Source organism: Rhopalosiphum maidis, chromosome 2, assembly GCF_003676215.2.
Source record: "Rhopalosiphum maidis isolate BTI-1 chromosome 2, ASM367621v3, whole genome shotgun sequence".
Lineage (NCBI taxonomy): Eukaryota > Metazoa > Arthropoda > Insecta > Hemiptera > Aphididae > Rhopalosiphum > Rhopalosiphum maidis.
The window spans coordinates 92,574,767-92,588,815 of NC_040878.1; the positions used below are offsets into that span (position 1 = coordinate 92,574,767).

General features: G+C 27.0%; 1 protein-coding gene across 1 annotated transcript in view; it reads left to right on the forward strand.

Annotated features, from left to right (window-relative positions):
* Positions 1-7,452: 7,452 nt before the first annotated feature.
* The window catches only part of LOC113552557, a 29,317-nt gene continuing 22,720 nt past the window's right edge, over positions 7,453-14,049 (forward strand). The window contains exon 1 of the mRNA XM_026955415.1: positions 7,453-7,522. Coding sequence (XP_026811216.1) covers positions 7,453-7,522 — 70 coding nt within the window. The remainder of the gene's footprint in view (positions 7,523-14,049) is intronic.

Below are 14,049 nucleotides of genomic sequence, written 5' to 3' on the forward strand. Positions count from 1 at the left end.
AAAACTATAATAAATGAGACTTAAGCCCTTTCAAAAATAAATTAAAATGTATATTGGAATCACAGTATATATAATATATATATATTATAATAATATAGCTGAATGTAAAATACAATGTTACAAAAATATAAAATAGATGTAATATTGAATTTAATATGCTTGGACCGTTTTTACAAATTATATAAATGTTGATAAATTTACATCAATTAATAAAATTTCCAAATTATCATATCCTCCTTATCTTCCTAACACATTATTATAGACTTATTATTCTCAGTACAAAAATTATATTTAAAAAAATTCTTTAACATTTCTAGAAAAATCATCTGCTAAAAAATGTATAGTATAAAGTGTGGTTCTTTTTAAAAAAAACTAAAGTTTGTTATCGCCACGTACTACTCTTTAGTACCTATATAGTCATAATATGATATTTTAGTAATTAGTATACCTAAAAATTCCAAAAATCACAATTTGAACGAATGCATTATTATTTAAAAAAAAAAGAAGGGATGAACATGCTTAGTTAACTACAAATCACTGTGTGAAACTAATCCGATCCATAGGCGATTGTCATTCATTGTCGTATAAATTTTATAATTTGATGATGTAATTTTCAATATACTGATTTTTTTTTGTATTTTTATCGTATCATGTATATCTAAATTATATATAAATAATTTTATTACAATTTATAGTCAGTAATAACCAGAGTATGGATTTTGAAGCAATAAAAAACACTTAAAGAAAAGAATAGCACTTAAAATAAAGTAATAAAGCAATAAAAATCTTCCAAAAAAGCTTAAAAAAAGTATTAAATTTAAATCATTAGCTTATAAAATTATTAAAAATATGTGTTTTAATAAAATAGATATTTATTCTCTAGCTTACTATACCTTCTTCCATAGATAATCTGTAAATTAAATTTATTATGCTTATGACAATTAAAAAAAAAAAATAAATTACAATTTTTTTTTAGTTTCAAACAAAAATTAATAATAATCTTTTAAATACGTTTATTCAAAACATATTTCAAAAATAAATTACTTTAATAAAAAAAGTACCAGAAAAAAACCCAAAAATGAAAATAAAACAAAATAAAATTTTATGTATTTGATTTTAATTAGTCTATTAAATTAAATCGAATTTATAGCTCACATAGCTTCGTTTCAGAGCAATAGAATAAAAAGCAAATGCCGTCAAAATCAGTACTCTAATAATGATTAATAACTTACCTAATATGAATATTAGTTTTTTGTTATTTTTTTCTATTGAATATATTGAATACTGAATTATTTTGGAGTTCGTCTTCAAATAACTATAACAAAACAAAACAAAAAAAAAAATCCAAAAACCATTAAGCATTAAGCATTAAAATGTTATTAAAACGTCTAGACATACCATAAAATACTTAACTAATATCTTTATAATATCACTAGTCGTTCATCGATTCTAAAAGTGGAATTTTTGGGAATATTATATTATTACCGTGTTAATGTGATTATCAGAATATGTGATTAAGACATATGAAGTTGTATTTTTTGTTTGTTATTCTTTATTGTCGAATGTTACATTATGTTGGAATTTGTCTTCAAAAAAGAATTTAAAAACAAAAAAAAATCCTAAAACAATTAAGCATTAAAATGTTATTAAAACATCTAGAATTCTAGACATTCCAAAAAAATACTTAACTAATATCTTTATATCAGTCGTCGTCCATCTATTCTAAAAGTGGAATTTTGGGATTTTGGGTATAATTTATTATTATTGTAATAATGTGGTTATCAGAATACTGAATATGGTATGGGGACATGCAGAGTTGTTTTTTGTAGTTAGTATTTTTTGTTATTTCTATAGTATTATTTAGAAATTTGTCTTCAGATAAGAGATAACTATATTTTACAAAAAATAAAAAAATATTCAATCATTATTTTATGCTATTTTTTGAGCGTATACTATTAACGTGTAATAAACCAAAAATCATAATCATATATGAATTCTGCATTCCCATAAATTGTTATAAATATAAACAACGATCGGAGTATTTTAAAATATTCATAATTTTGCTCCAAAAATTGAAATATTATTGAAAGCGTACGCAGAGATCTCAGATAATATAATTAATAATTTTTATAACCAGTCATGTTACTCTAATATTAAAAACAATAGAGTAGTAGAATTTTTCCCAGAAGACTCAAGGGACAATGGCAAGAGATCTTATAAATTAAATACACAAATACCTAAATAATTTGTAAATTTACGCCGAAGTGCCTTCATTGATTGGTTCTTTCGGTCTTTCCTCAAGTAAGAGTGACCACCAACCACATTATAATATAATTTAAGAAAAAACATCCATTATGTTTATTGTACTTTTTTTAGATATAGATTATAAGTTCTAAATAAAAAATATATACGAAAAAAATTTATTGGACCCCCAGTAAACAAAATTTACATTATTGTGTGTCCACAAGAATTTATAATCTGTAAAAGACATCTGCAATACACGAAATTTGCGATCGGTAAGATTTTTGGATTTAATTTTTCCAAACTTTATTGTATTGGCAGTTAATGTTATTAAATATGGTTGGACGCCTGCAAGTTGGCAAACGTTTAAATATATTATTTTGATAGTTTGCAAAATCTTAACCTTTGAAATTGGCTGGGTGGCTTCTTTTGCAAAGAGCACATCTGGCTGAATAATACAAAACAGTAATATGTAATTTATGTATTTTAAAATAAAACTAATATTAGACTTTTGAGTTTATTGATAATTTAAACATTTATTCAATCTGATAGAAAAATATTTTAAAACAAATATGATTTTATCTGGGTTTTTTCTCATTAGATAGTTGAATATTTTCAATGTCATTTGTTTACTTTTATTGTTATCAGACAAATTGTTTAGAATTTTTCGTTTAATTTTAATAAGTGCAAAACAACATAATATGAAGGTAGCTGATTTTTAATCGTAAGTCACTACAAGTTTTATTATTTTGGCGAATGTCAAAAATGTTTTTATTTATATTATTATGGCCAAAAAATATAAATACTTAGTATGTTGATTTATTTATTAACATATTGTGTTAACTGTACACTGTGTGACATATATAATGTTTTTAGAGACAATTTTGAATATAGAGAGGTTTGTTAACTATACCGCTTGGTGAATGGTTGTCACTCAATCAAAAACATGTATATATTTAAAATTTAAAATTCTAATTTTTAAGTGTTTAACTTTGGTTGGAATTAATAAAATAATATTTCATTATTCAGTTCAGCGCACTGAGATTTATAGTTGTAGGTTATATAACCTGTCATTACAGATTTAAGCTTGCTCATGAACATAATATAAAGTATAGGATCCATGGACCCGTGCATAATGGGTCACTTAATATATAAAATATTCATTTATTTATCAATATTCTATTATTATGTCATTCAAAAGATAAAATTCTTATGCACTAAAAAATATTTCTTGAGAAACTTAATTTATAAAAATACAATAATAAAACATTCTTTTTAAAGTTTGAATATTTTTGTCTCGTTTGTTAACATTGGGATATATGTAAAATAAATAAAGATAAAAATCATTACGTAATTGTTTTCGAATATCAACAATTTTTTTTATATTCCAGCTTATACTTATAAATTTGTAGATACTTAAACAATGTTATGAATAACATTTTTTGTTTTCATCATATTTAATATGTTGTTAAACATAATATTTCATAATAATATTATTAAAAATAAAAAAATTACAATGCTTTATACTATAAAGTTTATAGAAAGTTTTAGTACAGAGCGCGTTTTTTGTTATCGAGTATAGATATACTTATAAAATACTTCAAATCTCTAAAAAGAAAAATGTTGCATGTATGTATTTATAGTGTTTTTAAACACGTAATAACAACTTATGATGAATCTTATTTTACATTTTTAAGTCTTAGATATTAATATTGGAAATTGTTAACTTTTTTAACTGTAAAATAATTTGTATATTTCAGTGATTTTTACGAATATTGTCAAAATTTAAATTTTAAACGCTTATAAAAAATGTGTGCTTAATGTATTTTTATATTATTATAGTAACAACCAGGGACGGACTTAAAATTATTCCGCCCCAAGGCATTATAAAATTATTATATTATATAAATAAAAGTAAAAATATAGTATATACTGAAAAGTTGTGGCGTCCTCGAAAGATGTTGCGCCCAAGACACGTGCCTAGGTTGCTTATGCGTAAATCTGCCCCCGGTAATAACTTATCAGAACCTTAAATTAAACTTAAGAACTATTAACTCGAAAGATACATTTTTATCATGATTCATAGAAAAAAAACGAAATAAGGATAAAATGTAAAATGTCTATAATATATTACTCTACAACTATATAAGCTGACGTCAGATACACTGAATTGCTGAATAACTATTCACTTGTAGACTTGTATAAATAAAATTTAAAAAACATGGTTTTTTTTTTATACTATCAATATTGTTAGTGTAAAATTTTTATAAGAATACATTTTAAAATTAATCTCATTTACCATAATAAAATATTCTAAAGAATATAAATTCATGGTCATATTACCAACTCTGGAGGAAATCGCTTGTTCCATCTTACGATAGGCGTACCCAAGCACGTTCCCCTATCATTATGATTTATAATAAATTCTATTCAATAAAATGTGTTGTTTGATCTCCACATCACCATTTGGTGTTTACATTCATATCTATACAATATACATATATATATATATATATATACAGTTTTATCCAATTTTAACACCCAAAAGTACATAAGTATATGGACGAACAATTACTTTCTCGTTGTCATCAAATTTAAAGGGTTCAAAATCAAAACAGGGTTAATTATTATGATCATAAAATAAAACAACGATTTTTACAGCCGTATAGATAATAATGATATGATTTTTTAATTTAATATTTGAGGTCAAAATGTAGAAGTATCAATAATAATTATTTTAAATTGGTTTAACGATTAATTACACTATATACCGAGGGAGATTGGTAATTTATATTTCTCCCTATGGCCATAGAATAGAAGTAAGGTCCCGGAGGTAGTTTCAGATTAATTTTGTATACCCACAGAAGTGAGTTTATACGGGTGCTTCTGCTTGGAGCGCACTGGCAATATATATCATATATATTAAGCTTTATACACACTTGTATATATTGTTTTGAATGGTACAAAAAAGTTTGATGGCGGTAAAACAATTTGTCTCTTCTCGTTTCACTACTAACCTCACATTGTATATTCCTTTTTAGGCTTTTCGTAGTATTAATAGGACCTATATATATATATGTAAACACTATATAACAGGAAACTTGTGCGCAAATGGTCGTTCCGGCCGTAGTTTGATTTTCACGGTAGATCGAATGATGCCTCACAGATAAGTGTACCATTTTGTACTTGCATACCCTTATTAATATTTACTTGGGGTGTATTGTGTCTAAATATATATAGGCGTATTGACCTCGGAGATTACTATTGCATCGTTAATTGAGATGTAGTTTATACCTATATAGTATGTAACTAGATGCATTCACGTGTGATTTCACTATGTCAGTGGTGTTTGATACACTCATAGATATATACAGTCGATCAGTCGTGCGCAGACTAAAAAAACTGTAGGTAATGCTTAAAAATTAAACTGAACTACCATTGCAGTCAGCAGACTCAACAACTATCAATAACGAATTTAAATCATTTTGGTAATTTAGATAACATAAATTCTATGAGCCAAAATCGTTATTTATTGTTCGAAAATAAAAATTAAAATACCTAGGTCGAAAATGCTTGAGATTTGATATTCTGATTCTCTTGTGATTATTACGCTACTATTATATACAATAAATCTCACACCCATATAGTGAAATCGCTTAATGAAATGTATTAATTTAGTGGAAATAATATGTATACACTAAAATACGAGTATATGGATATTTGTTTGCACCTTTTTGTGAAGGGGATAAAATTAATTACATTAATGAATAATGTATATTGCAATTTTGTGTAATACGCTTATCATATCATTTAATTTAAATATTATTTTTATCATAAAATGTATTGTAATATTTTATAAATTAATTATTTAAACATGTTAATTAATATTATTATTTATTACTATACAATATTATTATCATTATATGTTAATATTTAATAATAACTTTGTAAATAAGGTATTTATTTAATTATTCCAGTAATTTTATAGTATAAATACTATTTTTTTTTTTTTTTTTTTTATTTTATTAAAATCATCATAACTTACAATAATGTAATTTTTAAACAAAAAAAAAAAAAAAATGTTTACATGATTATCTATCTCTTTCAAGTTAAAAGCTTGTGTTAGAGATAGAGAGTAACAGAACTTAATTAAAATTAATGTGCATATAAAACAAATTAACAACAAAAAATGAGAAACAAGAATATACAAATAACAAACAAATAAAACACAGCAATAGAAACTAAAATTAAAATATTTTTAACTTATTAAAGAGAACAACCAATTATAAACTAATTTTTTAGCATTATTTTGTGGAAGCTGAATATTTTTTTTATACAGACATGGCATAGCGTTGAAAAACACAGGACCTAATTAATTTACAAAAGATTTGCACGGGTAATCAATAGGTATATCAAACCGTCTATTTTCCCTTTTATCTACAATAACTTGACCGTCAAGTCCTTAACTGAAGTTTTTAAATGTAAACAGAATGGCAAATTTTTTATATAGAAGTTTAACAGGTAAGACACCCAATTCTCTGTAATTATGCGAGGTAGAAACAGATAAAGAATATTTATTTAGGCAAATTCTAACTATATTATTCTGGTTTTTTTGTAGTTGATTTAAAAAACAATCAGCCGATCCTCTCCAAACTATTAACCCATATTGAAGTATTGATTGGTATAAAGCAAAATAAGCCACACGTTTTGTGTGTTTTGGTACTAAATCCCTTAATATGTAGAATTTAACCGACGTAATTTTCCCACTAAGTTATGTATGTGTAAATTCCAACGTAAATTTTTATCAAAAATGATTTATCTAAATAACGCGTACTAGAAACTTCTTTAATCGTTAAACAACTATTTAAATCAGTACATTTCATACCGTCAATACACCTATGTATTTTAATATTATTAAGTGTTAGGAAACTTTTATAAATTGAAAAAGACATGAACGTTGTTTTATTTTCATTAAGCGTCAGATTTCTGTCACATAGGATTTAGTATATATTTTTTGATCCAATAGTCGCTTTGTGATGAACCCCGTTCCAAGTTTTATCGGAAAAAAGCAAGCAGGTATCGTCAGCGTAAAAGACTATCAACCCATCAATAATTAAATCACTTACTGCGTTAATATATAGTAAAAATAAAATTGGACTTAGAACGCTTCCTTGAGGTACTCCATATTCAACTAAATCAACCTGACCTGTAATGTCATTGATCCTGACCATTTCGTTTCCTGTTCGACAAGTAGCTTTTAAACCAATTAAAGCTATGAATGGTAATACCAAAGTTCGGAAAAATTTGAAATAAAATGTTGTGGTTAACAGTATCAAATGCCTTTGTTAGGTCCAGGAACACGGAAGTTACTTTATTACTGTTATCTAATTGTCTATAAATAAACTGAGTTGTATGATATAAAGCATCTTCGGTACCTATACCTGGTCTGAAACCATATTGATTTTTCGATAAGAGTTTATTTGATTCTAAAAACGAAATTAATCTTTTTTTAATAATTTTTTCAAATATTTTCGCAAAATTATTAAGTAAGGATATAAGCCTATAATTATTGACATTTTTTTTATCTCCAGCTTTGTGAACAGGTCTAATAACTATAAATAACCCTTATTATTTTTATTTTTCAGGAAAATATTGTTTTATATGTGTAATAATGTACCAATTTCTTTGATAAATTATAGTAGGTATATTAATTTTATTCGCTCCATTATTAAATTAAGGTCATTATATCTTATATTAATGATTTTGTTTTAGTTTTGTATCGTATTTTCTTAACTAATTAGCTTTATATTTTAAAAATCATCGCATATGTTTTAATATTGTTAGATTCATATTTCTGAAATATTTTTTACGACTGTAACGGCAATGTCTAATGATTATTAGTAAATTGCTCAAATTCTTAATGTCCGTTGCCGGCCGGGAGTCTAGAAGTTATTATCATGTCGCGTACTCGCGTGATTAGGTTTCATACATATTGTTCGCATAAGATACAAATAATGTATGAAAAAATCTCTGTCCTAAACTCTCATACACTATGTTATTAAGTAGGAGATACACTAGCTGCATAAGTCATCGCTTAACCTCATTGTCGCTCAATCTTGTTCTGTTTCGTATTACACGCGTTAATATAATATCATAACAAGCCTCATAAATCCACTGAATTGTTTCTTATTATCTTCGAGCTGTAATTACGTTCTGGTACGTATTTTTATATGTATAAATAACTATTTTGCTGCGGAATTACAGCTTGTCCGCGACTATGCGTTTTTTAAGATTTAATTTTTTTTACGTCCAATTATAGTATTCGAAACGACCTAGTAAAACAGAAATATAATAATAATTACAACCCAACACAGGTTTTATACCAGCCTTTATGTACTTGCAATTCTTCTTAGCAAATGGTTTTTTCCCCATTTATTTTTAATCTGCAGAGACCTTTGTAGACTTTTATATACGTATATAGTGAATAAATACTCACAACTTCACGGGCGCGAGTGTGCTTAGTTTTGACAGCCAAATATAAAATAAAAAATAATTACATTCAAGAGTTCGGACAAAAAACCAAATTAGTTCGTGATTTAGAATTTTTTAGTTTAATTCAGAACAGCTGAATATAGTATTATAATGAGTTTCATTTATATATGTATATAAAGTATATTATTGTATCTATGTATTATAATATGTATTTGAACTTTGAACGATTTCTTATATTTTCGCGCGTGGTCCTAATCAGTTAAGTTATAACCAATCATAGACTTAACTATAGATTTAAAACCTACTTAATTTAATTTGACGATGGAAATAACTAGGAATCATAATAATTATAATCATTATTATTACGTATTATTGAAACATAGATACACTTCGTCATTTCTCATTTTAATCAAGATATAAACTGTAATCATATATTCATATCGTGTAACTATATATAGTCAATTTTACATACATTTTTAATATGTTTTTTACTTAGAACAATAATATTATATTTATTGAGATTTGGAAAGAAATATAGTCTTTTCTTAATAACTTTAAAGTTTCACTAATTATAAAAGTTATGATATTTCAAAATGTTGCGTAAAATAATTAAATATGCATTTGTTTTTGTACTCTTTGTCAGTTGAATAAAAAACATTTGAATTTGATAAAAGCTCATTTCAATTCTATAATTTCTACATCATATAAATAAAATAAATATTCATATTTCAATGAGTTAGTTTTTTTAGTTATAATATAAGAAATAAGTTAAAAATGTCCCATGCATCATGCATGTTTGTAGTTACAACATGAAATACTTATAACACATTTGTAGCTTGGAAAGCATCAAATAAGATATTCCATAAAAAAAAGATACTGCAAATGCATTGAAATTCAAGCCTTATAGTAATTAAACATTTTTCAAAAATGAACAAAGTATGTCAAAAATGTATAATACAAGAAGTATTAGGTATAACAGTACATAATAATAATTTATAGTTGATACGCTTTTGTCAGAACTATTATGATATTTATACACGCGACTAAAAATAATTGACTATGCATATTATATATACATATTATGTACGTACATTTATTACGCCTAGGTCTCAGGAATATAATAGAAAAGATACCTACCCACTATATTTTTCCCGGGTCTTCAATCGTTTAGTAATGAGTGTGTGTGCCACGTGGACACTGCAGGCTAGTTACGGGAAATATGATCATTTTTTGATCATTTGAAACACTAAGTAGATACTAGCAAAAATTTTTTTCTTTTATCAAGACAATTATATACCTATAATCTGTGAACAACAAAATACGATAAGAATAATATTGATTATAAATATAATTATAAATATAATAGTATTTATAATCAATGGTAATAACTAATAAGTATAAAAAAATCAAAACTTAACGAATAAAAATAGGCGACATTTAATAATAAAGGATGGTTATTATAGAAAAAAATAATTAATCAAACATTAATTATTTATTAATGTAGAAAGAAAAACTTAGTAAATTTTTAACTTTCGTGTATCGTGTTATTACTTGCTTATTGTTTTTTTTTTTTAAAGTACGACATAATATTATTCAAAGCTTTTGATAATATTATATATTTTAAATAGTGGAAACATTCACACTCTTGCCCGATTTGGAATTGAAACCTAACTTGAATGATCGGATTGTATGTGTATAGTGTAAATAGATATATACAAATAAATTCTCTGTACCACGATATAGCGTATGGTTCATAAACTTAAAACTGAAATAATTAACGTCAATATGTGACTTTTGGTAATAATAAAAACAGCGTGCGCGTGCATAACTTTATAATTTTAAAACTGTTCAGCTTAATTGGTTAATTGAATAATTGTCTGAATCGAAATGTTATTCGATTAACTCAATTAGATATAAACGTTTTGTATAATTATGCATACATAACATATTCATATGTATATAATGATATAATATAACACGAATAGCCAATAGGTATATTATAATATACACAGAGTGAGTATATCGTGTATGTGCAGATATCACGATTTAAAATTGTAAACGATTATCAATTTTATCAATATAATAATTATTATAATATTAATCATTGGAAATCGGCGTCCATTATACGCTTTGATATTTACTCACGAATACCGTAAAAAAGCAGGCTATCTATAAGTGATAACGTTCTTCGCAACTCTCATTTGGCTTTCTGTAGATTTGACACGCGATCCCCCCAAAGACCACAGACCGTGTACACCCAAACAATCTGACGCTGACCAAACGTAAAGCTAAGCGCTGGTAATCGGCAGTAAAAGTGACGACCGTATAAACATGTACTATGCACACACGCGTGCACCGCACAGTCTTTGTGTCGTACCTGCCTTATGTATATCTACCAATGTTCTATACACAAATACAATATATACTATTATTATTAAATTGGACCGTCAGCTGGTCGTTGTGTTGACCTAGAAATCAAAAACGGTATACCGTCCGCTCCTCCACTCGCCACTCTCTGGTCACCGTCGAACGGGTTTGAATGCCTGCGCGGCGCGGTCGTGCCGCGGCCTAGTAATGACGGTTCCCGGAATCGATTTTTGGAAATCATTTTTCTCGCTTGGAATAAAAAACATAAAAAAAAAAAAAAAATGGAAAATATGCGTCGGCCGGAAAACAAAACGGAAAGGCCGCGGCCAAAATATTATACTATACGTCATGTCGACGGATATTCATTAAATCGATGCTAAATCGCGTCGTTGTGTCCGCGTGACTATACCTCCGACGATACACGATGAGTGAGACATGAAAAAAAATTGGAAAAAATCGAAACAAAAATATAAGACGTCCGAGAGTAGCACAATGGTTCGTGACGCGATCACGTGTGAGGTTGTTCACCTTTCACCCTGGACGGGCACACGATGTTGACCCAGTCAGACGTCCCCACTCTCTCCTTTGTACGTACGCCACACAGTCAACTTCTCGTATTCCTTTATGCCGCGTGTATAGTAGTAATAGATAATAGTAATGGTAGTAGTAGTAGTAGTAGTAGTATTAGTAGTAGTAATATTGCAAGGTGATATTTATGCTGGTATATGGTACGTAATAATAATAATAGATATTAAATCAATCGAATGCAATTCAGAAACAAAGAATAGCGTAGGTATGCAATGGTTTACAAGGGGCACGGGGTGATTTATTAAATTACGCATCCAAATCATTTAAAAACACTTAATATTATCCAGAATCCATTGAATGTGTTTAAAATGTATCTATGATTATTTTAATGTTTAAAAATTTACCTATTGTTTCATAGTATTATATGCTACTTAAAAATTGTCTCTTCCAATACGGAACTGCTCCGTGTTTAATCGACGAAACGAACGTGACTATGACGGCCGCTGAGACGAACAAACCATAGTATAATCTCTTATGATGAAGGTTTTGGTTTCAATGTAAACGGAACTACAACGAACAGTTGCGTGTTTGTCCGATGATGCGGGCGCAAAGATCGATTGACAACGAAGTATGGATGAAGTTATGATTAGTAATATGTCTTTTTAATTTCACATATAAAAACCGTCGCTACAACCTCGAGTAAAGTTTATTGAAATACAATATGTGTTAGATGTATTCGTCTTATAGTTATGCTTTAGAAGTCAAAAGCCAAGTGGTTGGAAAATGTACAAAAATTAACCTTAGAGTCGTGGAAATATATCGCGTTAAATAAACGATTTAAAAGTTATAATAGTTCACTTCATATTGAATAATAGTAAAATACACATGTGGCTTTCAACTCATACATTTATTTTTCGCAAAAAATAAACCAATTTGACATTTATTTATTTAATCAGGTACCATTTAAAAAAAAATTATTTTAATTAAATTAATTATACATAATATCTAAATAACGTTTTATACTAATAATTATTGTGTATTGAGAAACTAAGTATATTACAACCGCAAAATGGGAAAAGGACGCGCTAGATCAAAGTAATATAATAATATCAAGCGATTGCGCTTATATTGGTAGATATTAGGTAATAGTCGTATATAATATATAATTTAATAGTCAGTCGTGATGTTCACGGTATACCACCGATGCCACTCGTGTTAGCTATACCTATATATTATATAGATAGGTATGTTTACGCACAACGCGCTCATCAGTGCCCGGATCTACGACGATAATATACCGTGTAAAAAAATAATATTGCGTAAATCGACGCTGTGCGGGGTCGAGTAAAGTGTATGCCCCGCATAATCATAATATTCCAACTAATACTTGTAACTTATAAGTTATAACATGAGGATATGCAATATATAAGAGGACGATTCACTCGCACAGCAAATTCGTTATGACAAATTTTAGAAGCTGGACATTTCTTTTTATTTCCATTCTCACCCACTATATAGATCAGCGTGGTGGACTATTCAATATAATAATTCCCCTATTGCAGTTGAAAGAAGGGACAATTTTAGCGGTGTTAGTTGTATGTAATATATATTTGTACTTCTATTATTTAGTTTATCGAAAATGTTGAGTGGGTGGGGAAGTGTATTAGTCACGAGTCAACGCTTTTGGTTAAAGGTCTGCTTATATTTAAACATATCTAAAGTCTAGAGTTACTGGCAAAGTTGAAAAAATCTACATGTTCGAGATTATTCATAACAATCATAACTTAACTTAACAAATAAATATGGCAAACTATAATAAAACGAGCAATGAATTAAACCAAGTAAATAAAGTTTGATTACCTGTTTGAAACCTATCATACAAAATATTATTATTGTTTACCTTTAATTGTATTTATATGAACCACAATTATATATTAAAATATTGATTTATTATTTATTCATACATGAGCCATTTTATTGTTACAACACAAATTTTTTTTTTTTCTAAATAGTAATATACGAGTGAATGTAGATATTATATTTTTCGTTAAACGTATTTCCGTATTATGATTTAACTATTGTGCCAAATGGCCGATTTTAAAATTTATCCGTAACATATTGTAATATTTAACACTGCAGGTTAGGGTGTATTTTAATTTGAAAATTTATAAATAATAATACATTTGTAACTTATAAATATACAACAATAAAGTTTTCTTTTCGATCTCCAATCAATGTATCGATATTATTCCTCTAAACTTTCTAATACAAAGTGTCTATATCATTTTATACAAATTCTGTAATTCTTTATGACTTGTCAGGTTTATTCTTTACAATTTATATACAACTATGAATTTATGATGCTTTTTTTTATCACGTGTTAATAAATGAGGAGAGTTATCATTGTTAAGGCTTTTGGAA